Source organism: Symphalangus syndactylus, chromosome 3 (assembly GCF_028878055.3).
Source record: "Symphalangus syndactylus isolate Jambi chromosome 3, NHGRI_mSymSyn1-v2.1_pri, whole genome shotgun sequence".
Lineage (NCBI taxonomy): Eukaryota > Metazoa > Chordata > Mammalia > Primates > Hylobatidae > Symphalangus > Symphalangus syndactylus.
Window position 1 is genome coordinate 51,542,804 of NC_072425.2, and position 23,491 is coordinate 51,566,294.

A 23,491-nucleotide genomic window follows, 5' to 3' on the forward strand; every position below is an offset into this window, starting at 1 on the left:
TTCCTAACCTCTTCCCTATAATAGATTATTAGATAGATTGATAGATGGTAGATACGTGGATGGATGGATGGATGGATGGATGATGGACGGATGGATGGACGGACGGACGGATGGATGGAAGATGGATGGTCAGATAGATTAGATGATTAGATAGATAGATAGATATGATAGATAGATGATGGATGGTCAGATAGATTAGATAGATGATTAGAGATGATTGATAGAAGCTGTTGTATTAATTTGATGGAAAAGAGTAAAAGATGAAAAGATTGACTGATAGACGGATGACAGATGAGAAACAGATGACATATGGATAGCTTGATAGATGATGGATAGAAGATAGATTTGTAGGCAGGCATAGATCTCAGTGGGTTGTTCCAAGGTGAAGAGGTACCACTGTGCCAGCCCGAAGCCCAGTCTCGGCCCTTCACTCCCTTACAGGGATCCCTTGCTCAGGTCTCTTCATGGCTTAGGTGCCCTGTGCGTGTCCTTGACACTGCTTATTCCTGCCCACCTAAAAGCACTGGAAGTGTCTTCTAAGTCTTGTTGGATCTACAGGCTCCCTCTCCCAGGGCAGTGCTTTCTGTCTGGTTCATCCTTGAAGGACCTGGCCCATTCATTCCACATGCGCAGAGGAAGGACCAGGGCAGCTCATGTCAGATGAGTGGGGAGGCAACTGGGCCTCCATGCAAGGTGCTGGGCCCAGGCCTGGTAGGGCCAGGAAGGGAGGAGCACCTGATTCTGGGTGTATTGGCCATTTGTGACAGAACCCACGCCACACCCTATGCCCAGCCCTCCCCTCCATTTCCTAGGGCATCCTCTTCCAGCTGTGTTCAATCAGAGTGGAGTACCTGTTTCTTCACGGCATTATTCTTTTTTTTTTTTTTTTTTGGCACTGCATTATTCTTAACAATCAGAGGACTGGGCCCAGCGCGGTGGCTGACGCCTGTAATCCTAGCACTTCGGGATGCCGAGACAGGTGGATCACCTGAGCTCAGGAGTTCATGACCAGCCTGGACAACATGGCAAAACCGTGTCTCTACTAAAAATACAAAAAAATTAGCTGGGCATGGTGGCAGATGCCTGTAATCCCAGCTACTCAGGAGGCTGAGGCACGAGAATTGCTTGAACCCAGGAGGTGCAGGTTGCAGCAAGCTGAGATGGCACCACTGCACTGCAGCCTTGGCAACAGAGTGAGAGATTTCTGTATCAAAAAAAAAAAAAAAAAAGTCAGGCACGGTGGCTCACGCCTGTAATCCCGGCACTTTGGGAGGCACCAAGGTGGGTGGATCACGAGGTCAGGAGTTCAAGACCAGCCTGGCCAACATGGTGAAACCCCGTCTCTATTAAAATACAAAAATAAGCCAGGTGTGGTGATGGGCGCCTGTAATCCCAGCTACTCAGGAAGCTGAGGCAGGAGAATCATTTGAACCTGGGAGGCGGAGGTTGCAGTGAGCCAAGATCGCACCACTGCACTCCAGCCTGGGTGACAGGGCGAGACTCAAAAAAAAAAGGCCGGGCGTGGTGGCTCATGCCTGTAATCCCAGCATTTTGGGAGGCCGAGATGGGCAGATCACTAGGTCAGGAGATCGAGACCATCCTGACTAACATGGTGAAACCCCTTCTTTACTAAAAATACACACACACACAAAAAATTAGCTGGGCGTGGTGGCAGGTGCCTGTAGTCCCAGCTACTCAGGAGGCTGAGGCAGGAGAATGGCATGAACCCGGGAGGCGGAGCTTGCATGAGCCAATATCACGCCACTGCACTCCAGCCTGGGTGACAAGAGCCAGACTCCGTCTCAAAAAATAATAATAATAAATTAGAGGTCCGAATGCTTTCATATTTTGCTTTTCTTTCTCTCAAATACTTTACTTTAGAGGAAACACTAACTCCAGGTGCTGTTGACCTGTTGTGACCGCAGGAAGCTGCCCCACCAGCTGCAGCCTCTGTGGCCCCCAGCCCAGCACGTCCTCATCCTTCCAGCCAGTGGACAGCCGAGTTCTCCCACAAGCTGTCTTCAGGCCAGTTTTAGGCCAGTGTAGCCCACTCCCTCCACACCTGTGGCTGCAGTCTGGTCTGTGGAGACCCACCCCCGGTCCCTCACCCCTCTGCAAGGTAGTGCTAGGGTCCCCTCCCCAGATCTGATCAAGATTTGAGGTCCCACTGCAACCCCCATCCAGCACTTGCCCAGCCAGGCTGCAGGAGGGTGGGTGTTCCTCCCCTGCCAGAGTCCACATTCTCATGCTAACGTTACAGCTGGGGGGACCAAGGCTCTGAGCTGTGACGTGACCCCAGCAGGCCATGGTGACAACAGCATGCCCCCAGTACTCCATCTCCCGAGTGCCCCTGAGGTGTGGGGGACAGTAGGGCGCACAAGAGGCTGGACCCCCTCCCAGATTCTGAACCTGTCTGCATGAGGGTGGGTGTCCAGGGCTCACCCAAGGAAGGCCAGAACCCTGTGGCTGTTGAGACCCAGGGTTCGTGCAGAGGTATGAGAGGCACTGAGTGGGCAGGACCCCTGTAAGCCCTCTATGGAGGAGCCACTGGCTCCAGTCACAAGGCACTGAGCAGGCAGAACTGGAAGCAGCAGCATAACAAATCTGCGTCAGCACCCCCAAAACCCAGCCTGTGTTTGTAGTCAGCAGGGTCATCTCTCCCAGACCAGTACTGTGGATTGTGCAAGACCAGCTATACTTCCGGGCTCTGAGATCAAGTGCCCTGTGTCCTTGCTGACCTGTGACAAATATACTCCTGGGTTCCATACTAGGCCCCCCAACACCCCTCCCTCACCCCTTCCTCACCCCCACCCTCACCCCTCCCTCACTCCCTCCCTCCCCCCCCAATTCCTTCCCTCACCTCTCCCTCACCCCCTTTCACCTCCCTCCTTCACCCCTCCCTCACCCCCTCCCCCATGCCCTCCTTCACCCTCCCTCACCCTCTCCTTCACTCTCTCTCCTCCCTCAACTCCTTCCCCCACCTCTCCCTCACCCACTTCCACCTCCCTCCACCCCTCCCTCACCCCCTCTCTCACCCCTCACCCCCTCCCTCACCCCTCCCTCACCTCTCCTTCACCCCCCTCACCCCTCCCTTATCCCCTCCCTCATTCCTCCCTCATCACCTCCCTTACCTCCGCCCTCACCCCCCCTTACCCCTCCCTTACCTCTCCCTAACCCTCTCTCACCCCTCCTCACCTTCTCCCTCGCTCCCTCTCTCACCCCTCCCTCCCCCCATCTCCTTCCCTCACCTCTCCCTCACCCCTTCACCTCCCTCCTTCACCCCTTCACCCCTCCTTCACCCCCTCCCTCACCCCTCCCTCACCCCCGCCCTTATCTCCTTCCTCACCTACCTCACACACCCCCTCATTCCCCTTCCTTCATCTCCCTCCCTCATCCACACCCCCTTCCTCACTACCCCTTTCCTTCACTCACTGTCCCTCACAACCCTCTGCATTTCACCTCCAGCTCTCCCACAACCCCTCCCTCACACCAAAGCTTTGGTAATGGGAGTTCCCTCGACCCCAGCATCTCCTACCAGCTCCTGCACAGTTCTGGATGTGAGAACATCATCCCATGTTCAGGTGTGGTAGCTTGGAGGAAACTGCTCTTCTTACTGGGGTATCGTGAGGGCTTCCTGGAGGAAGTGGCACTCCTGAAGGATGAGTTGATGGGAGGGGCTGGTAAGGAGTCCCAAGCCGAGGGAGCAGCACAGTTTTTGCCTGAACACCTGCAGCACAGGTGTGGAGATGCAGGACACGGCCATCTGTGGGTATAGTGTGGAAGCAGGGACTCAGGGCAGCCAGGAGGGCCTCACATGCCCAAGGGTGCCTTCCCCTCCCTTGGGGACCTAGGTCACTGCTGGTCACAGGAACTGGTTGGCCCGGTGGTTAGCAGAGCTGGGACGGATGGGCGGCTGAGGCCCAGACATGGGCACCTATCATTCTCCCTCCTCCAGGTTCTAGCCTCAAAGGGTGGGGTAACCACCAGGCGGGAGGCGGCCGATGCAAGAGTGGGCCTGGCTGGTCGTTGAGGATGTCACAGACTCAGCCCCAGGCTTGAGTTCAGTTAGTCAGGGATGGAGCTGGGGGTAGCTGGGCACTGGGAGGGCAGTCCAAGGACAGTGGGGCTCAGGACCTGGCTGATGTGGGCCTCGGGGCAGGGCAGTGGGTGCACACAGATGGACAGGGGAATCAGCAGTCCTGGGGTCAGGCAGCCCCTCACTGAAGAATGACACCCTGCCCACGCGGCCTGGGGAGTCAGGGCCTCAGGTCGTGTCAGGCAGCCCTGAGGAGGTGCATGTGTCCTCCACAGCCTCAGGCGGGGCCACCTAGGACTTGCCCAGGCCACACACTGGCCTGTGCCCTGCCTGCCTCGGAGGTTTCCTGCCTTCAGCTGACGCAGTCATAGAATGTTACTGTCCCTGGAGACCCCTCCTTCACCCTCCAAGGGCAAGTCACACCTGTCTACACCCTTCACCCAGACACCTGTCACCTTCACTAAGTGTGTGTCTCCTTTACCCAGACATTAGGGGCATCTGGAGCAAGGTGGTAAATTCCTAAAAGGATTTCTGAGGGGGAGGGGGTGCTGTGACAGAGCCCAGGCTCAAGGAGGAGTCCCAAGGGAGGAATCCCATTTCACAGGTGGGCAAAGGGGCTCAGACTGGAGCATAGGCCCTGGCCCCGCGGCTCAGGGTGGAGGAGGGAGAGGGCAGCTAGGGCTGTCCCCCGGCCACCCTACTCAGTGGGCGCGTGGCAGCCTGGCAGATGGGAGGGCTCTGAGGCACTGGCTTTCCTTGCCCCTGGCCCTCAGTTCCCTGCAACTGAGCAGGGTCCCTCCAGGAGCCGTGCCCATAGCCTCGCCCTGCCAGTGGCATCGCCCCAGCATTAGGGGTTCCCAGCACCTTCTGGGGCAAAGCCTGGGTGCCTCCAGAAGCCCCCTGGAAAATGCAAACTCATGATGATTCTGTGGGTTGACAAATATTCTCGTTTCCCCACAAAAAGGCTTGGGGGAGGAGCTGACAAGGGGAGGGAATCAGGTCTCCGGCACAGGCTCAGCAGCCGGAGTGTGTGTGTGTGTGTGTGTGTGTGTGTGTGTGTGTGTGTGTGTGTGTGAGAGAGAGAGAGAGAGGCACATGAGGTGTGAGGAGGGAGCAATGTGGGGGACATCTGAGGTGGGGAGGCAGTGCCTGGGGGCTTATCCGAGGCAGGTGAGTCCATGTGGAGGGCGTCCTGGCTGGGGGTCTGTGCCAGCAGCTGGATGTGGGGATGCCGGGAACACCAGGGCCAACCCCAGCTGGAGCAGTCATAGCTGCAGTCATCTCTGAAACCCCCTGAGACTGAGGAGCAAGGGAGGCTGAGAGAACCTGAACATTTAATATGGTCAGCACCTTGTAAGGTGAAGGTGTGTTTTTTATACAAATTATAAATAATGAAAAATACGCATTTAGAAAAAGAAGCAGCAGTCCCCTTGGCGGGCCGGCTGGAGGACTCTTTGGTTGAGTGGCGGGTGAGGCCCTGGGTCAGGGGTCTGTCAGAGCCCCCCTAGGTCATCTGCCAGGAAGGCCAGCAGGTAGCGGCTGACATGTCTGTCGATGATGACAGGTGAGAAACCGAGGACGCGCCGGGTCCCTGGCAGGCCCTTGGGGTCTAGAAGACAAAAGGGGAGGCGAAAGCTCAAGAACCAGTCCCAGAGGTGAATTCTGTGTTTCCATCCCTCCTGCGGGGGTGGGTGAGAGCGGGCACTGGGACAGGGTGCTCCCTCCCGGTCATGGTCTCGGCTTGAGTTGAAAAGACAAGAATTAGGGCAGATTCCAGAGACCCCAGCTCCCACCCGAGTGACCCACGGGCCTTTGAGTCCTGCCATGTGTGCCTGTGTCCCTGCACCCAGTAAGCCTCCCAGCACGACAAACTCAGGCATCACAGAAAAGGGAGACGGGGCGGGCCAGGCTGGGTGCCAGTAGAGGGGCCCTGGAAGGCTCCTGTGCATCAGGCCTGTGGCTGGTGGAGAGACCCAAGGCCCTGGGGCACGTGACCTGCTCAAGGGCCCCACATGGTTCAAGGTCACAGGTGTGGCAGGGCTTTGTAACACCCAGAGTCCTGGCTGCACCCCTCCTCCCGCTAGAGGTCATCATTCTCTGGTTCCCAAGGGTGGCAGGGGCCAGTGGATGCTGGGAGCCTCCTCACATCCCCTTTCTCAGAAGCCCTGCAAGGTGACACCATCCCACTGCACAAGCTGGACACCGAGGTATGGAGAGGCCAAGGGGTCCCAAATTGGGCAGGGTCTGGGGCCCTGGCTTGGTGGCAGAGGGGAAGCAGGCCCGGCCCCATGAGGATCCGCTTGCACCCACCTGGTGGATAGCAGTACAGGAGCAGGGCCAGTCCCACAGCAAGGCCCAGGCCAGCCAGGAAGCTCATGGGTCCTGGGGAGAAACCAGCATGAACAGGGCTCCCCTGGGCCTCAGAGGGGTGGGGTCCTGAGGCCCGGGGGCTGCGCAGGGGAGTGGGGGTGCCAGGCTGAGGTGCTGCCTGAAGAGCCCCCAAGCAAGCACCTTAGGGGGTCTGTCACCAACAGAAGGCCAAGAATGGAGCCAGACTTGGGGTGGAGAAGCCCCTGAGGTGGAGATGGAGCCCTGGGGAGGGTAAAGAGAGAGGGAAAGAGAGGGAGGGGCAGCAGGGAGGTGTTACCCCTGTCACTCAGCTCGCCGCTCTGGCTGCCCGAGTCTAGCTCTGTGCAATCTGAGTTCTCTGGAAACAAAACCACAGAGCATGATTAGTCAACGGGCAGGGCCGGAGAGCAAGGTAGTCACCCCACAGGAAGCCCAAGGCTGCTGCTGCCTCCTGGGGCCGCCAGGCCGAGGCACCTGAGGCCAGCCCTCCTCAGGGAACTATGCGCAGTCTGGGTCTTCTCCTCTGGTCCAGCTCCTGTGACTTCAAGTGCCACAGGCATGGGGAAAGCCATTGTACCCTGGTGGCCACAGGCACCAAACGCAGCATGAACATCGCTGTGGACAGCATGGCTGCTGTCGGCATGGTGGCTGCCTCACTGGGTGCAGCTGGGCCAGGAGCTTTCTGCCCAGGCCTCCCCGGGAGGCTCTCCAGCCTGTGACCTGGAAGGGCCTAAAGGCACCCAGGAGCCACAGAAGGTGCTCTACCTCCAGTGGGGCTGAGGCTTGGCCCTGCCTGGTTTTGAAAGCCCCCTGTGGCATACTCGTGGCTGCGGAGGGAGAGCCAGTCCCACCTGCAGGGCTGGGCCTCCCCTCAAGCTCTGCCTGCCCACCGTCTGCACTGTGTCCTGGGAGGCCTCCGGGGGGGTCAGAGACCCCAGCCCAGTAGCCTGGGGCGAGCCACCCAGTCCCTCTGGTCTCTGTCCTGTTGTCTAAGGGCCAAGGGGCAGCAGCCCCTCCTCCAGGGACCCTGAGCACAGAGGCGTCAGATCAGAGTTGCCATCTTCACCTTGATGTGCCCCCCACGTCCCGGCAGCTCTGTGGGCCCAGGCTACTGGCATCTACATGACTCCCAGGGCCTGAGTGCACACTGCCTGAGGACAGGAGCCTCAAACCTGAAATGCACGTGCTTCGGACCAGCCATCCGTGCCTGACAATGCCCTATGGAAACACCCACACGTGTGCAGATCGCTGCAATGAAAGGGTCCATCATGGGGTTGGGTAATTCCAGCTGGGACTGCCTAGGAGCGCCATGCAGCTGTGGGAACAAGGCTGCTGTCCACACAGACATGAAGGGATTCCCGTGGAATGAGGTTAGAAAAGGAAGGGCAAGAGTGGACGTACAAGATGCCCCATGCTGTGTGAAAACTGCCATGAGAGAGAGAGACGGAGGAAGGGGGAGAAAGTGCAAGACAAAGACCAACATCTGCACTGCCTGTGCCTGCCACACTCTCCCCTTGGGGCCAGAGGGTGGCCTCTGGGGAGGGGCTGAGGCGAGAGGGGATGCCAGGCCTGGGCTGCAGCAGACTTGGGTGGTCATGGAGGACATCCATGCCATCAACAGCAGGCTGGGGTGCCCTCCCTGGCCCAGCACCAAGCATGCATGGTTGGGGACGTGGAACTTACGCAGAGCGTGGCGGCTGGGCAGGCGGCTGTGCAGGGGCTGGGCATGGATATACAGGGCTCGGTAGAACTCCTGGCAGTCCCGCTCACTGCTCCGCTGCAGGTGGCTCAGGAGGTCACACAGCCTCACACGCAAGGATGCCTTGGGGTTCCGGAACTGAGGGTACAAGGGGGTGTCAGGGAAGATCAGGCCGGGGAGCTGGCTGTGGGTCAGGGCAGGGCACCAAGGTCAGGCCCTCAGCCTCAGCTTCCCCATTGGGTGTCAGGACACCTGCTGGATGGCAGCTCCTGTGACAACCTGCCCCTCACCCACACCACATAGTGCCTGGCATTGCCTGTGTCACAGGCATCACTGCTACTCCCCACACTCCCTGTGGAGTGGGATGTTGGGAAACAGGCTGGGAGCGGTCACAAAGAAAGCACGGGGCTGGCCGGGTGCGGTGGCTCACGCCTGTAATCCCAGCACTTTGGGAGGCTGAGGCAGGCAGATCACGAGGTCAGGAGATCGAGACCATCCTGGCAAACACAGTGAAACCCCGTCTCTACTAAAAATACAAAAAAATTAGCCAGGTGTGGTGGTGGGCACCTGTAGTCCCAGCTACTCAGGAGGCTGAGCCAGGAGAATGGTGTGAACCTGGGAGGTGGAGCTTGCAGTGAGCTGAGATCGTGCCACTGCACTCTAGCCTGAGAGACAGAGCAAGACTCCGTCTCAAAAAAAAGAAAGCACAGGGCTGGTGACATCATTCCAAGTGTTGGGACATAGTGTGGCTTCCTGTGTGACCTTAGCCAGCTACTCCACCCCTCTGAGACTTGGTTTCTTCATTTGTAAAAAGGGGATAATGAACCCTCATGGTAGGCTGTGATAGGGAATTAATGAAGTGATGGTATAAGTGCTAACTTCTGTTATTTTGCAGTCTACAGAATGTGATTCAAGTTTTTAAAAAGTAAGTTGAAGCCGGGCGCGATGGCTCATGCCTATAATCCTAGCACTTTGGGAGGCCAAGGCAGGCGGATCAGGAGTTCGAGGTCAGGAGTTTGACACCAGCCTGGCCAACATGGTGAAACCTCATCTCTACTAAAAGTACAAAAAATTAACTGGGCATGATGGTGCATGTTTAATCCCAGCTTCCTGGGAGGCCGAGGCCAGAGGATCGCTTGAAACTGGGAGGCAGAGGTTGCACTGAGCCGAGATCACACCACTGCACTCCAGCCTGGGCAACAGAGACTTCATCTCAAAAAAAAAAAAAAAGGTTGACAAAAGTATTGGCTCTTTTGATGTGTATGACAGAGAAATGTGTGGTTCTCAAGGTCAGCGGACAGGCCACTGGGCCTTGACCTCCAGGACCTGGAGTCTGTGGCCTGGTGCTGCCACCTGGTGGCAGCATACCATTCTACACGGCCACAGGGAACTGGAGTTAAACCATGGCAGTGTGAAAATGGCAGGAAGATGGGTGGCAGGAGCTATGGTGTCTGTGAGGAAGGAATATGTGCTTTTTCTTGTATAAACGTCTGAAACTTTCTAAACTTTTTAAAAGTTAACATGCATTAGACTTCAATTGCAATAATAAGAGATGGATTTGAGCTCCTAACTTTTAAAATTACTGTACCACCTTCAAAACGGAAGAAGCACCTGAGCCAGTAGCAGGGCCCGTGTTGACTCCTGTTCTGTTGTGGGCCAACCTTATTGTTCCAGGAGATGCCCCAACCCTCAGGATAGCCCTGCACGTGGCATCATGACCCCCTGCCAAGTGAGGAAACGATAGCTCCAAGAGGAGAAGGGACTCAATTGGGGTCATCCAGAGGGGAAGGAGGCTGGCAGGACCTGTACCCCAAAGGCCTAGCGGTCTCCGGCACTCACTGTCCATCCATTAGGTCTTGGTGATGGCTGTCAAGGAACAGGTGGCTCAGTGGGGGCGCCAGAGCCACAGATGTGGGTGGGGTCGGCAGGGTGTGGCTAACTCTCTCATCCAGTGTCCCCTCAGGGCCACCTGGCACTGGGGTGATGGAGCAGAACAGACCTCCCAAGACAGAACCCAGGAATTGCATCTTAAATGCCATCTCCGGCAGAGCCACCCTGGTGTGCCCAGCTGTGCAGCTCTGAGAGGCCAGGGCCATGTGACAGAGCGACAGCCACTGGCCCTGGGCACTTTCCCAAATAATAGGATGAACTCAAGATGTGGCCTGACACTCCTGAAATGAATGGCCCTGGGCAAGTGGCTGCCTCTTGAGCCTTGGGACCACCTCTGTGAGATGGGGTGATGAGCATGGCTGCCCACAGGGTTGCAAGGCCATCTGGCGACAAGGGCTCTCGGGCAGGCGTTTACCCGGCTCAGCTCAGTCAGTCCTCACCACACCTGCCAGGCAGGGCTCTCAGTGTCCACTCCACACATGGGGAGGCTGGGGTTCCTAGGGGACCAGCCCGCTCAGCGCTGCTGAGAGGGGCAGACTGGGGTGTGGCTGTGGGGTGGGTCAGCATCTGCCTTCCTAGAAGCTCGGCTGCCTACCTGTGACATGCTGGGCTTTCCAGCCTCGTACAGTAATGTAGAAATTAGAGAAAAGGAGGCAACTGTTTGCCCGCTTTGAACCTTCGGAAGATGCAGAGTGCAAAGCCCTGTGGCACTGGGGTGGGCCAGGCCCAAACTCTGTTCCCCATCCCACTTCGGCTCTCCCTCTGCCTCCTCCCTCCTCAGCCCTCCCTCCTGCCCTCTTTCTCACCTCCCTCCATGTCTTATACTGTCGTGTGCTTCATGTATTGTCACGTGTTATCTCCTGTAACCTCCCAGCAACTCGGGAAGGGGACAGCAGACCCAATGACATATGAAGAAACCGAGGCACAGAGAGCTGATGTTCTGGGCCTGTTTGGGCTTACCCCAAAGAGCCAGTTTTTAGCTCAGGCAGCCTTAGTAGCCAGGTCCAGATGTGTCACCTCTGAATCCTGACATACCTAGTGTGTCATCCCGTGAGAGAATGACCCAGGGCTGGTCACCAGTTTCTCCCAGCCCAGAAAGGAAGGGAAACTGAGCAGTGTCTCGGGCACCCCCCTCACCTCCTCAGCACCTTTTCCGCCTCCTTGTTGGTAAGAATCTGTGGGTAGTAACGGTTCAGCTGGAGGATGATCCTGTCCACCTGCTGCTCATTCAAGCGCCCGTGGCCTGTCAGGAAAGGCGTGTCCTGCACCAGGCGGTCACAATAGGTCTGATCTAAAACAGATAGTACAGGGGCATGAGCCAGCCCAGCCCAAGGGGACCAGAGACAACAGCCTCGTACTGACACTCACCACAGGAAGGCATCACTCCCGAGGTGGGTGCCCACCAGGAGGGTGCGCCCGCAGAATCACAGCCATCCCAGCCTGTGTGGTGCACGTTGCACAGCTGAGAGCTGCCCCTAGCCTGCCAACCTGTCTCGCCAGAAGATGGAAGTGAGGGGTTGTGGTGCAAACCCACTTTCACAGAGCTTATCACAGAAAACAAACTCAGAGGAGCGAAGAATCTACTTTTCATGGGCCACCTGCAGGGCCATCAGGAAATAGCTGGGGTCTGGGGAAGGTACAGGTGGCACAGGTGGCTCAGAATGCCCAGGGCCAGGCACGGTGGCTCAGACCAGGTGCGATGGCTCACACCTGTAATACCAACATTTTGGGAGGCCGAGGTGGGTGGATCACTTGAGCTCAGGAGTCCGAGATTGAGAATGCCCAGATGTGGGCTCTGCAGATCTTCACAGTGGCACAGATACAGGGACACAGGGCTCAGCGTGGCACGTGCTGGGATCACCATGGGACACAGTGTGTCTGCAAGGCCTTAAGAAGCTTCTACCAACAGTAAACCAGTGAGTTCTCCCAGAGGGCTAGAAATGCTTTTCATTTGCCTTTTTTTTTTTTCCAGAATCACCATTAAAATATCATTGTACCACCTTTTCCATTAAGAATGTTTCTTAGGATGGCAGATATTTAAGGCTGAGTGGTGGAGTGATGATGGAAGGGCATGGAGAGGATGGGGCACAGGACCCCCACAGGAACTGAACAAGTTCATCACCTTACATACTTGTGGCAGCTTGTCCTGTTTCCCCACGTACACAAAGAAAATATTTATAGAATATAACACGAAAGAAACCGAGAAGGGAATCTAAATGTGTTACTATAAAAAATCAACAAAACACAAAAGAAGGCAGTAATAGAATAAATGAGGGTCAAAAAAGCTACAAGACATACAGGAAATAAATAGCAAAATGGCAGTAGTAATACATTCCTTATCAGCAATTACTTCAAATGTAAATAGGTTAAACTTTCTTTTTTTTTTTTTTGAGATAGAGTCTTGCTCTGTCGCCCAAGCTGGAGTGCAGTGGCCCAATCTTGGCTCACTGCAACCTCCGCCTCCTGGGTTCAAGCAATTCTCCCTGGGATTACAGGCATGTGCCACGACACCCAGCTGGTTTTTGTATTTTTTTTTTTTTTTTTTTTTTTTTTTAGTAGAGACGCGGTTTTACCATATTGGCCAGGCTGGTGTCAAACTCCTGACCTCAGGTGATCTGCCTGCCTCAGCCTCCCAAAGTGCTGAGAATACAGGTGTAAGCCACTGCACCTAGCCAAATTTTCCTATCAAAAGGCATAGATTGGCAGAATGGATTTTTAAAATATGATACAACTAAGTGCTGTGTACAAAAGACTCACTTTACATCTAAAGACACAAAGAAGTTGAAAATGAAAGGACGTAAAAAAACCCATACAAATAGTAAACAAAAGAGAGATGAGGTAACTATACTAATATCAGACAAAACAGACTATAAGTCAAAAACTATTATGAGATTAAAAAGTATATTATGTATTAATAAAAGGATAAATTCATCAAGAATATGTAACAGTTATAAACATATATGCACCAAATATCAGAGCTTCAAAATATATGAAGCAAACACTGGCAGAATTGAAGGGAGAAATAGATATCTCTATAATAATATTTGGAGACTTCAAAACACCACTTTCAGTAAGAGATAGAACCACCAGACAGGGCCGGGCGCGGTGGCTCACGCTTGTAATCCCAGCACTTTGGGAGGCCGAGGTGGGTGGATCACGAGGTCAGGAGATCGAGACCACGGTGAAACCCCGTCTCTACTAAAAATACAAAAAATTAGCCGGGCGTGGTGGCGGGCGCCTGTAGTCCCAGCTACTCGGAGAGGCTGAGGCAGGAGAATGGCGTGAACCTGGGAGGCAGAGCTTGCAGTGAGCCGAGATTGAGCCACTGCACTCCAGCCTGGGTGAAAAAGCGAGACTCCGTCTCAAAAAAAAAAAAAAAGAACCACCAGACAGAAGACAAATGAGGAAACAGAGGACTTCAACAACACCATAAGCCAATTATACCTGGCAGACATACACAGAACACTCCATCCAACAACAGAGAAGAGATATTTTTCTCAAGTGCACATGAAACATTCCCCAAGATAGGCTGCAAAACAAGTTTGTGGCCACAAAATAAGCTTTAATATATTCAAAAAGGTTGAAATCACATAAAAAATATTTTCTGATCACATAGAATGAAGCCTGAAATCAATAATAGAAAACTAAAAAAACTCACAAATATGTGAAAATTAAACAGCCAATGGGGCCAGGCATGGTGGCTCACACCTGTAATCACAGCACTTTGGGAAGCTGAGGCAGGCAGATCACTTGAGGCCAGGAGTTTGAGACCAGCCTGGCCAACATGGCAAAACCCCATCTCTACTAAAAATACAAAACTTAGCCGGGCATGTTGGCGCACACTTGTAATCCCAGCTACCTGGGAGGCTGAGGCACAAGAATTCCTTGAATCTGGGAGGTGGAGGTTGTAGTGAGCTGAATTTGTGCCACTGCACTCCAGCCTGGGTGACAGAGCAAGACTCTGTCTCAAACAAACAAACAAACAAAAAACCGATGGGTCAAAAGAGAAATCATGAGGTAAATTAGGAAGTAACATGAGAAAGGCGGAAACACACACACACACACACACACACCCTACACCATGCTAAAACCTAAGGGATGCAGCAAAAACAATGCTGAGAGGGAAAATTATAGTTGTAAATGCATATATTAAAAAATCTTAAATCAGTAACCTAACATTACACCTTAAGGAATAAGAAAAGGAAAAAGTAAAGACCAGAGAGCTTCAAGAGCAAACTAAACCCAAAGCTCACAGAAGGAAGGATATAATCAAGATTAGAGTGAAGACAAATGAAATAAAGAATTGAAAAACAGTGGAGAAAAATAAGGAAAACCAAAGCTGATTATTTGATAACATCAATAAAAATGACAAAACTAGCTAGACTGACAAAGAAAAACGAGAAGACTCAAATTACTAGTATCAGGAATAAAAGTGAGGACATTACCATGAACTTTACAGAAATAAAAAGGAATATAAGAGAATACTACGAACATTTGTATACTAACAAATTGGATAACCTAAATAAAATGAAAACATTCCTAAAAACACAATCTACCAAAACTAAACCGTGAAGAAATAGAAAATCTGACCAATAGCTAGTAGTAAGATTAAATCAGTAATCAAAAATGTCCCAAGAAAGAAAAGCTCAGGACCAGATAGCTTTGCTGGTTAATTCTACCACACATTTAAAGAAGAACTAACATAGCTTTGCTGGTTAATTCTACCATACATTTAAAGAAAAACTAATACCAATCCTTCTCAAACTTACAAAAAAAAACTGAAGAGGAGAGAACACTTCATAACTAATTCTATTAGGTCAGCTTTACCCTGATACCAAAATCAGACAAAGTCACTTCAAGAAAAGAAAACCACTTTGGGAGACAGAGGCAGAAGAGTCACTTGATGCCAGGAATTCAAGACCACACTTGGGCAATACAGCAAGACCTTGTCTCTGTGAAAAAAGAAAAATGGAAAAGAACACTACAGACCAATACTCCTTATGAATATTGATGGAAAAATCAATAAAATCCAGCAAATCAAATTCAGCAGCATATTAAAAGAAGTATACATTGATTTACTCCTGGAATACAAGGATAGTTCAACACATACAAATCCAAAATCAATCAATGAAATATACCACATTAGTAGAATGAAGGAAAAAATACATGGCCATTTCAGTTGACATAGAAAAAGCATTTGATAAATGTCAACATCCTTTCTTGATATAAATATTCAATTAATTAGGTCTAGAAGATGCTATGGTTTGAATGTGTCAACAAACATGTATTGGAAACCTAATCCCCAAAGTAACAGTACTGAGAGAACCTAATGGGAGGTGTGTAGGTCATGAGGGCTCTACCGTCATGAAGGGATTAATGCCAATTATAAAAGGGCTTGAAGTTTCAAATTTGTTTTCTTCCTCTCTTGCTCCCTCTCATTCTCTCTAGCCCTTCTGCCTTCCACCACAGGATAACACAGCAAGAAGACCCTCACCAGATGCTGGCTCCCTGATCTTGGACTTCCAAACCTCTAGAAGCATTAGCCTGTAAATTTCTGCTCATTATAAATTCCCCAGTTTCAAGTGTTCTGTTATAGCAGCACAAAATGGACTAATACAGAAGGAAACTTCATCAACATGATAAAGGCCATAGAGTTGGCACTCTGTCTCTGCAGTTTCCATATCCAGGGATTAAATCAACAGCAGATAAAATATTTGGGGAAAAGCAATACAAAATAACAATACAACCAAAAAAATACAAGTTTTAAAAATACAGTACAACGATTTACATAGCATTTACATTGTGTTAGGTATTATAAGTAACCTAGAGATAATTTAAAATATATGGAAGGATGTGTATAGGTGCAAATATGATAGCACTTTATATAAGGGATTTGAACATCCTCAGATTATTTTTAGGGGATTCCTGGAACCATCCCACCTTATATATGGAAGGACATTTTTATATGAAAAGCTCACAGCTAACATCATACCTTAACGGTGAAAGACCAAAAGCTTCTTCTTTAAGATCAGGAACAAGATAAAGACGTCTGCTCTTACCACTTCTATACAACATAGTACTAGCAGTTCTAACCAGAGCAATTAGGCAAGAAAAGGAAAAGGGAATAAAAGGCATCCAAATTGTAAAGGAAGAAGTAAAATTCTCTCTGTTCACAGATGACATGATTTTATATATAGAAAACCCTAAAATCTTTTTCTTTAAAGTTAGAGCTAATTAAAAGCATGCAGCAAGGTTGCAAGATATAAAATCAACAAATAAAAATATTTCATCTCTCCAAACTAACAATGAACAATCCAAAAATTAAGAAAACGACTCAATTTATAATAGCATTGAAAAGAATAAAATACTTAGGAAAAAATTTAATCAAGAAGACAAAAATCTTGTACACTGAAAGCCACAAAACATTGCTGCAAGCACTACCCAAAGCAATCTACAGATTCAATGCAATCCCTATCAAAATCTTAAGTGTTTTTTGCAGAAATAGAAAAACCCACCCTAAAATTCATATAGAATTTCAAGATACCTGTATAGCTAACAACAAAAATCTTAAAAAAAAAAAAAAAAACAGGGTTGGAGGACTCATATTTCCTGCTTTCCAAACTTAGTGTAAAAATATACAATAATGAAAACAATGTGGTACTATCATAAAGACAGACATATGGGTCACTGGCATAGAATAAGAGAGTCTAGAATTAAACCCTATTTTTAATTAAAAAAGTGGAAAAAAGAGAGCGAAAAAACAGTTCACATAAATGGAAGAAATATTTGCAATGCATGTATCTCATAAGGGATTAGTATCCATACTCCATAAAGAACTCCTACAACTGAACAGCAAAAGACACAGAAAACCCAATTCAAAAATAGGCAAAGAACTTGAATAGACATTTCTCTAAAGAAACTATACAACTAGCCATCAAGCACACAAAAAAATGCTCATCAGGCCAGGCACAGTGGCTCACACCTGTAATCCCAGCACTTTGGGAGGCCAAGGCGGGCAGATCACCTGAGGTCACCTAAGGTCAGGAGTTCGAGACCAGCCTGGCCAACATGGAGAAACCCTGTCTCTACTAAAAATACAAAAATTAGTCGGGCATGGTGGTGCGTGCCTGTAATCCCAACTACTTGGGAGGCTGAGGCAGGAGAATCTCTTGAACCCAGGAGGTGGAAGTTGCAGTTAGCTGAGATCGCGCCACTGCACTCCAGTCTGGGAAACAGAGCGAGACTTGGTCTCAAATAAAAAAAAAAGAAAGAAAAAGAAAAAATGCTCATCATTAGTCATTAAGGAAATTCAAATAAAAACCACAATGAGATATCACTTCATACTCATTAGGATAGCTATATATTAATATAACAAATGTTGGTGAGGATATAGAGAAATTCAAACTCTTGGGCATTAGTGGTGAAAATGTAAAATAGTGCAGCCACTGAGGAAAAAAACAGTATGGCAGGTCCTCAAAAATCTAAACATAGAATTATCGTGTGATGGCCGGGCACGGTGGCTCACACCTGTAATCCCAGCACTTTGGGAGGCAGAGGTAGGCAGATTATGCGATCAGGAGATTGAGACCAGCCTGGCTAACATGGTGAAACCTGGTCTCTACTAAAAATACAAAAATTAGCCAGGCATGATGGCGGGTGCCTGTAATCCCAGCTACTTGGGAGGCTGAGGCAGGAGAATCGCTTCAACCCGGGTGGTAGAGGTTGCAGTGAGCCGAGATCATGCCACTGCACTCCAGCCTGGGTGACAGTGAGACTCCGTCTCAAAACAACAACAACAAAAGAATTATCGTGTGATCCAGAAATTCTACTTCTAGGTATATACCCTAGACAACAAAAAGCAGGAACTCAGTCGGGGGTCGTGGCTCACACCTGTCATCCCAGCACTTTGGGAGGCCAAGGTGGGCAGATCGCTTGGGGTCAGAAGCTCAAGACCAGCATGGCCAACATGGCGAAGCTTGTCTCTACTAAAAATACAAAAACCTAGCCAGGCGTGGTGGCACTTGCCTGTAGTGCCAGCTACTCAGTGGGCTGAGGCATGAGAATCACTTGAACCCAGGAGGCAGAGGTTGCACTAAGCCAAGATCACACCACCGTACTCCAGCCTGGGCAACAAAGTGAGACTCTGTCTCAAATAAATAAATAAATGAATAAATAAATAAATAAATAAATAAATAAATAAATAAGTGCAGGAACTCAAATGGATACTTGCACACTGGTTTTCATAGCAGCACTATTCAAAATAGCCAAAAGATGGAAATAGTGCAAATGTTCACCAAAAGATGAATGAATCATCAAAATGTGGTATATACCTATGTACAATGGAATACTACTCAGCCCTAAAAAGGAAGGAAATTATGATACACGGATGTTACAACATGGACAAACCTTGAAAACATTATGCTAAGTGCAATAAACAAGGCACAAACAGACAAATATTATATGATTCCAATTATATGAAGTACTTAGAGGGGTCAAATTCATAGAGACAGAAAATAGAATAGAGATTACCAGGAGGTGTGGGCAGAAGGAGAAAGGAGAGTTATTGTTTAACGGGTACAAAATTTCTGTTTGGGATGATAAAGAAGTTCTGGAAATGGCCAGTGGTGACGACTGCACAACACTGTGAGTGTATTTAGTATCACTGAAGTGTACACTGAAAAATGGGTAAGAAGGTAAATGTTATGTTTCTGTGTATTTTCTCACAAAAAAATGTAAATGGATAAATAAACTCTGGTTTATCCATACAACGAATATTCTTCAGTGCTAAAAAGAAATGAAGGCTGGGCGCGGTGGCTTATGCCTGTCATCCCAGCACTTTGGGAGGCCAAGGCAGGTGAATCGTTTAACCTGGGAGGCGGAGGTTGCAGTGAGCCGAGAGTGCGCCACTGCACTCCAGCCTGGGCAACAGTGAGACTCTGTCTCAAAGGAAAAACCAAAAACAAAAACAGTGTCATCATGTTGAATACAGTGGGGCCCCCCTCTTGGGTTTCCTCCTTGAGGCACAGACTCAACAGATTGTTTTACTTTGTCATGTCTCTTTCCAGTTGCCACTTCCTCCTGGCTGGTCTTTCTGTACCCCAGAATGTGGACCCGCCCCAAAAGCAGCCATGCTCCGTGGGGCCCTGTGCAGACCCTACAGACTGAGGCCCAGGTGAGAACAGTCCATCTCAGTACGCTCGCCCTGTGCCAGGCTGGGGACCACGGTGATGGGCAGATCCATCCTCCAAGGGCTCACAGTGTAGGGGTATGGGCTGGCATTCACCAAGCAACCCCACAAACGTATCCTTAACCCCACAGATACCTGTCCTCCAGAGAACAACAGGGGGGCCATCCTGGTTCACAGGGCCCCTGATGATGCCCACATTGAGGCCATCAGCTACTCCATCATCTGGCTGAAGCCATTCGCCATGGGCCGCGCAGCGAGGCAGATGGCTGGGGGCTGGAAAGGCTGGCTCAGCCCTCACCTGCATTGAGTCCCCCAGCAGCCTATGCGGACTCGCCAGCAGCCCCATCATGGTGAGGAAGCTGAGCACAGGGACGTCAAGTGACTTGCCAAGGTCTCACAGACAGGCCGTGTTGAGGACCACCTCTTGACACTCAGACGTTCTGCCTCTCTAATTAACATGCAAATTCACTGTAATCAGCTACAGCAGTCTACTCCCTGCCAGACCAAGAGCAGGCCCAAGGCTGTCCTCTCCAGCACTGCCCACTTGGCTGAGCGCCCAGTAGGTGCTCACTAAAGAGTTTTGCAGGCCAGACGCGGTGGCTCACGCCTATAATCCCAGCACTTTGGGAGGCTGAGGCAGGTGGATCATGAGGTCAGGAGTTCAAGACCAGCCTGGCCAACATGGTGAAACCCCATCTCTACTAAAAATACAAAAAAAATTAGCTGGTCGTGGTGGCGCACACCTGTAGTCCCAGCTACTCAGGAGGCTGAGGCAGGAGAATTCCTTGAACCCGGGAGGCAGAGGTTGCAGTGAGCCGAGATCGTGCCACTGCACTCCAGGCTGGGTGACAGAGTGAGACTCTCTCAAAAAAAAAAAAAAAAAAAGAGTTCTGCAATGTATGGTCCAAGGCCCAGGGGCAAGCACTGTAGGTGGACCGTGGCCAGCATCCTGTAGCGGCCTCCTCCTGCCCTGCAAGCCGCTAACCAGGCGGAGCCTCCGCTGCTGCAGAGCCATGAGTCACCGGGAGCTGTGAGTCAGCTGGCACAGGCCGCACGGTCCGGGAGCTGAAGCCAGGCTCCACGGCTTGGGGGCCCTGTGCTTCCTGTGGTTGCAAGTTGTGCACACAAACAGGCAGCACTTGGAAGCCAGAAAAGGCACAAGAGGGGAAACCATCTCAGTGCCAGCTCCCGATAAACAAGTCCCCAAACTGTTTTTACAGGACAAAGGAAGATGGCTTGCTCTGGCACAGACCCAGCAGGCCTTCACCATGCCCTACATCCCCTTCCTTCTTGCCAGGCTGGCACCAGGACTACGGACCCCCACTCTACCACCCCAATATGAACCTTCTTATCAGCCCAGACTGATGCCCAGCCTGGCATTCAAGGCCCCGTGGGAGCTGGCCCCACCCACTCTCACCCAACCCTCTAGGCCCATGAGACTTCCTGCCTGGCAGTCCCCAACAGCACCGTCCTGTCTGGGACCTTTGCCCCAGGCTGAGAATACCTGTTCCTTGGTTTCCACCTGGTTAATTCATGTTCACCTTGCTGTCCTACGTGCAAAAGGCCTTCCTGAGTTCCTGTCATCCCCAACCAATTGGAGTCCAGACACTTGGGCATCAACCTCCCCTCCTGAATTTCTTCCAGGAAACCCCTTCTCTCAGTGCTCAGCCCAACTAAAACTGCTCACTCCCCAGCACAGCCCATGGGGGTAATTTGTCAAGCACCTGCCCCACTCAGACACCTCCTCAGCGTTCTGCAGGCACTGGCTCACATGCGCTGCTCACAGCTAGGGCTGGCGCAAGGCAGGACCCCAGTTGGTGCACGGAGGCAGTGAGCCTGGGACTATGGGTCTGCACCCTCGCAGGCCTGTCCATATGACCCTCCCAGAGCTGTGCTCCATGGGCCTTGGTTCCCCATCCCAAAAACTAAGGGGTTGTGAGGGAATGTCTCCAGGCCCAGTGAGTAGACACAGCAGGTCGGAAGCATACACTGGACAAGGTGAGGCCTACAGTCAGAGCCTTCAGGGACCCCTGCCTGATGTGGTCTCCCAACTCCAGGGTCCCCTTATGCAAGGAAGCTTCCCTGACAGGCAGCAGGGGACAAGGTCCTTTTGTGCAGGAAGGCTCCTTAATGGACAGCAAGGCCTCAGGCTCTGCCAACACCCAGTCCCTGGGACAGGGCTCTCTGGAGACCAACACAGCTCTGAGTTGTGTCCCACGCATTCTGATGAACTCACTAAGGGAATTAGGGAATCCCAGCCTGGGCAGGGCACAATTTAAGACTTTGTTTCCCCATCTGTACACAGACGAGATATTCCACGTGTCCCCATCTGATCATTTTCAGACAGGAATCACCCAACACAGGGTCCAATGCACAGTAAGTGCTCAGAAATGAGAGCCACAAATAAGAAGAGTTAGAAGGGAGGACAAAGGGGAGCAGGGGCAGCTGGGGTCTCTTGTGGCCTAGGCTGGAAGTCTCTTCTGGCCTGGTGTCCTGGAAGTCACCAGTTTCCAGCCCATGAGATCCTATTTGTGGGCAGGACCTAGGCTGAGACTCAAGTGAACGGGCACTGAGAGAGGACTAGGGACTTCTGGGGCCACCCTGAGCCCCTGAGCCAATTCTGCTCCATGAAACAGAACAGTGAGAATGAAATGTAGCTTCTGGGAACCCCCATACTCCCTGACTGGGCTGCCATGGGGTCCTTTACCAGCCCATCACCCTCATGGGGCTTCTCCAACAGGGGAAGGTCCACAGAGCAGAGTCACCCTGTTTGGGATCAGGAGGATGGTGAGCAGGTTCCCAGACCAGACAGGCCCTGGGGAGGAAGGCTGGGCTGGGGCCACTAGCGTGGAGCACAACAACCCTCGGGGGTCCAGTCGCTGTCCCTGATTCCCTTAGAACTAAACAAGGGCAAAAGCGTCGTGGACCACCGAAGGAGCAAGAGTCCCACAGGAATCACCTGCCGCCGAGGAACGCATCGCCTGTCCCGCGACCTCGTTGGGGTGGTTGCAAGGATGGACCGTTGTTTCCGTGGCCACAATCACAGCAGGACCGCTGTGAATTCTCTCCGGTGTCATTTCTACCACCTCCTACTCTTTCAGACCAAATTCCCCACCACGGGACACCTCCCAACACACACATTGGCAGTGGCCGAGCCCAGACCGCGGCTGTGCAGCCCCACCCTGGAGCTGCCTTGTAGCCCCCGCCCTCTTCGGGCCCCGCACCTGGCCACCACCCATCGTGCCCCGCACCGCCTCGGCTGGCACGGCCCCGCCGGGCAGAAGCCCCGGGACACCCACCACCTCGCGGGGGTGCACTCGCGCACCACCGGCAGCTGACGGGCCAAGGTCACTCGGCCCCGCAGCCCAGGCGCGGCCTGCAGGCGACTCGCAAGGCAGCCGGACCCTCGGGCCAGGCCACCCATCCAGGACGCCCGCATCCCTGCCGCCCAGCCGGCCCCGTGCCCACCTGTCATGGCGACGGACACAGCGCCGCCCGCAGTCCCCAGCTGTCTGCCCCGCCGCGCGTCCGCCTCTCGGTCAGCCTCCCGGTCCACCAGCTCCAGTGAACACCGCCCGCGGGCCGTGCTCGCCCGCCCCTTTTGGCTAGGCCAGCCCCCTGGCTTTGGCTGTGTAGCCTGGGGGGCTCTAACCCCCGCCCTTCGACGAGCCCCGCCCCTTACCGCTAGGCCCCGCCCCGGACACGCCCACTACGGCTCCGCCAGGGCTCTAAACTCCGCCCCTTACTCGAGTCCCGCCCCCTTGCCGTCCTGGGATAGGCCGCTGCGAGAATCCTTGAGCCTTGCCCCTCACTCGAGCCCCGCCCCCTCCGCCGTCGGCTTCCGCACCTCCCGGAGTCCTGAGCCCCGCCCTGCACCTGAACCCCGCCCCCTCCGACAACAGCTTCCGAGCCTCAAGAACTCCCCTGGGCCCCGCCCCTCACTCGGGCCCTGCCTCCTCCGGCGTCGGCTTCGGAGCCTCCAGGAGCCCTGGGCCCCGCCCCTTACTCGAGCCCCGCCCCCCTCCGGCGTCGGCCTCCGGCCTCCACGGACCCTGAGCCCCGCCCCTTCCTGCTCTACCCTGCCACTGCGGGCGTAGGCGGGCGCCACCAGACTCCCGCCCCTCCCAGCGTCAGTTAAGACGCCGCGAGGCGCCCAGAGTCCCTCCCTTCGCTGGGCTCCTGTCTCGCCGGCGTCTACAACGCCGTTGCAGCGGCCTTAAACCTTGCCTCTCACTCGAGCCCTGCCCGCGTCCAAGTCCCGCCTTCAAGGCGGTGTCAGCTACGGCGGCCGCGCGCCTCCCTGGACGCGCCCGCTCCTGCCCGGAGCCCC

General features: G+C 52.4%; 1 protein-coding gene across 7 annotated transcripts; it reads right to left on the reverse strand.

The window, feature by feature from the left end:
• Positions 1-5,353: 5,353 nt before the first annotated feature.
• CARD19 (caspase recruitment domain family member 19) lies at positions 5,354-22,820 on the reverse strand. Of its 7 annotated transcripts, none has more exons than XM_055271912.2 (6): positions 22,630-22,816; positions 11,123-11,265; positions 8,069-8,222; positions 6,684-6,743; positions 6,347-6,418; positions 5,354-5,645 (listed from the first exon to the last, which is right to left on the reverse strand). In XM_055271912.2, the coding sequence occupies exons 1-6, from the start codon at positions 22,634-22,636 to the stop codon at positions 5,530-5,532; spliced, it is 552 nt and encodes a 183-aa protein (XP_055127887.1). In that variant the 5' UTR covers positions 22,637-22,816; the 3' UTR covers positions 5,354-5,529. The 7 variants fall into 7 exon arrangements, with proteins under 7 accessions (XP_055127887.1, XP_055127885.1, XP_055127888.1 ...); XM_055271910.2 differs by lacking the exon at positions 22,630-22,816 and adding an exon at positions 22,121-22,361; XM_055271913.2 differs by lacking the exon at positions 6,684-6,743 and having other exon boundaries at positions 22,630-22,815.
• Between the last annotated feature and the right edge of the window lie 671 nt (positions 22,821-23,491).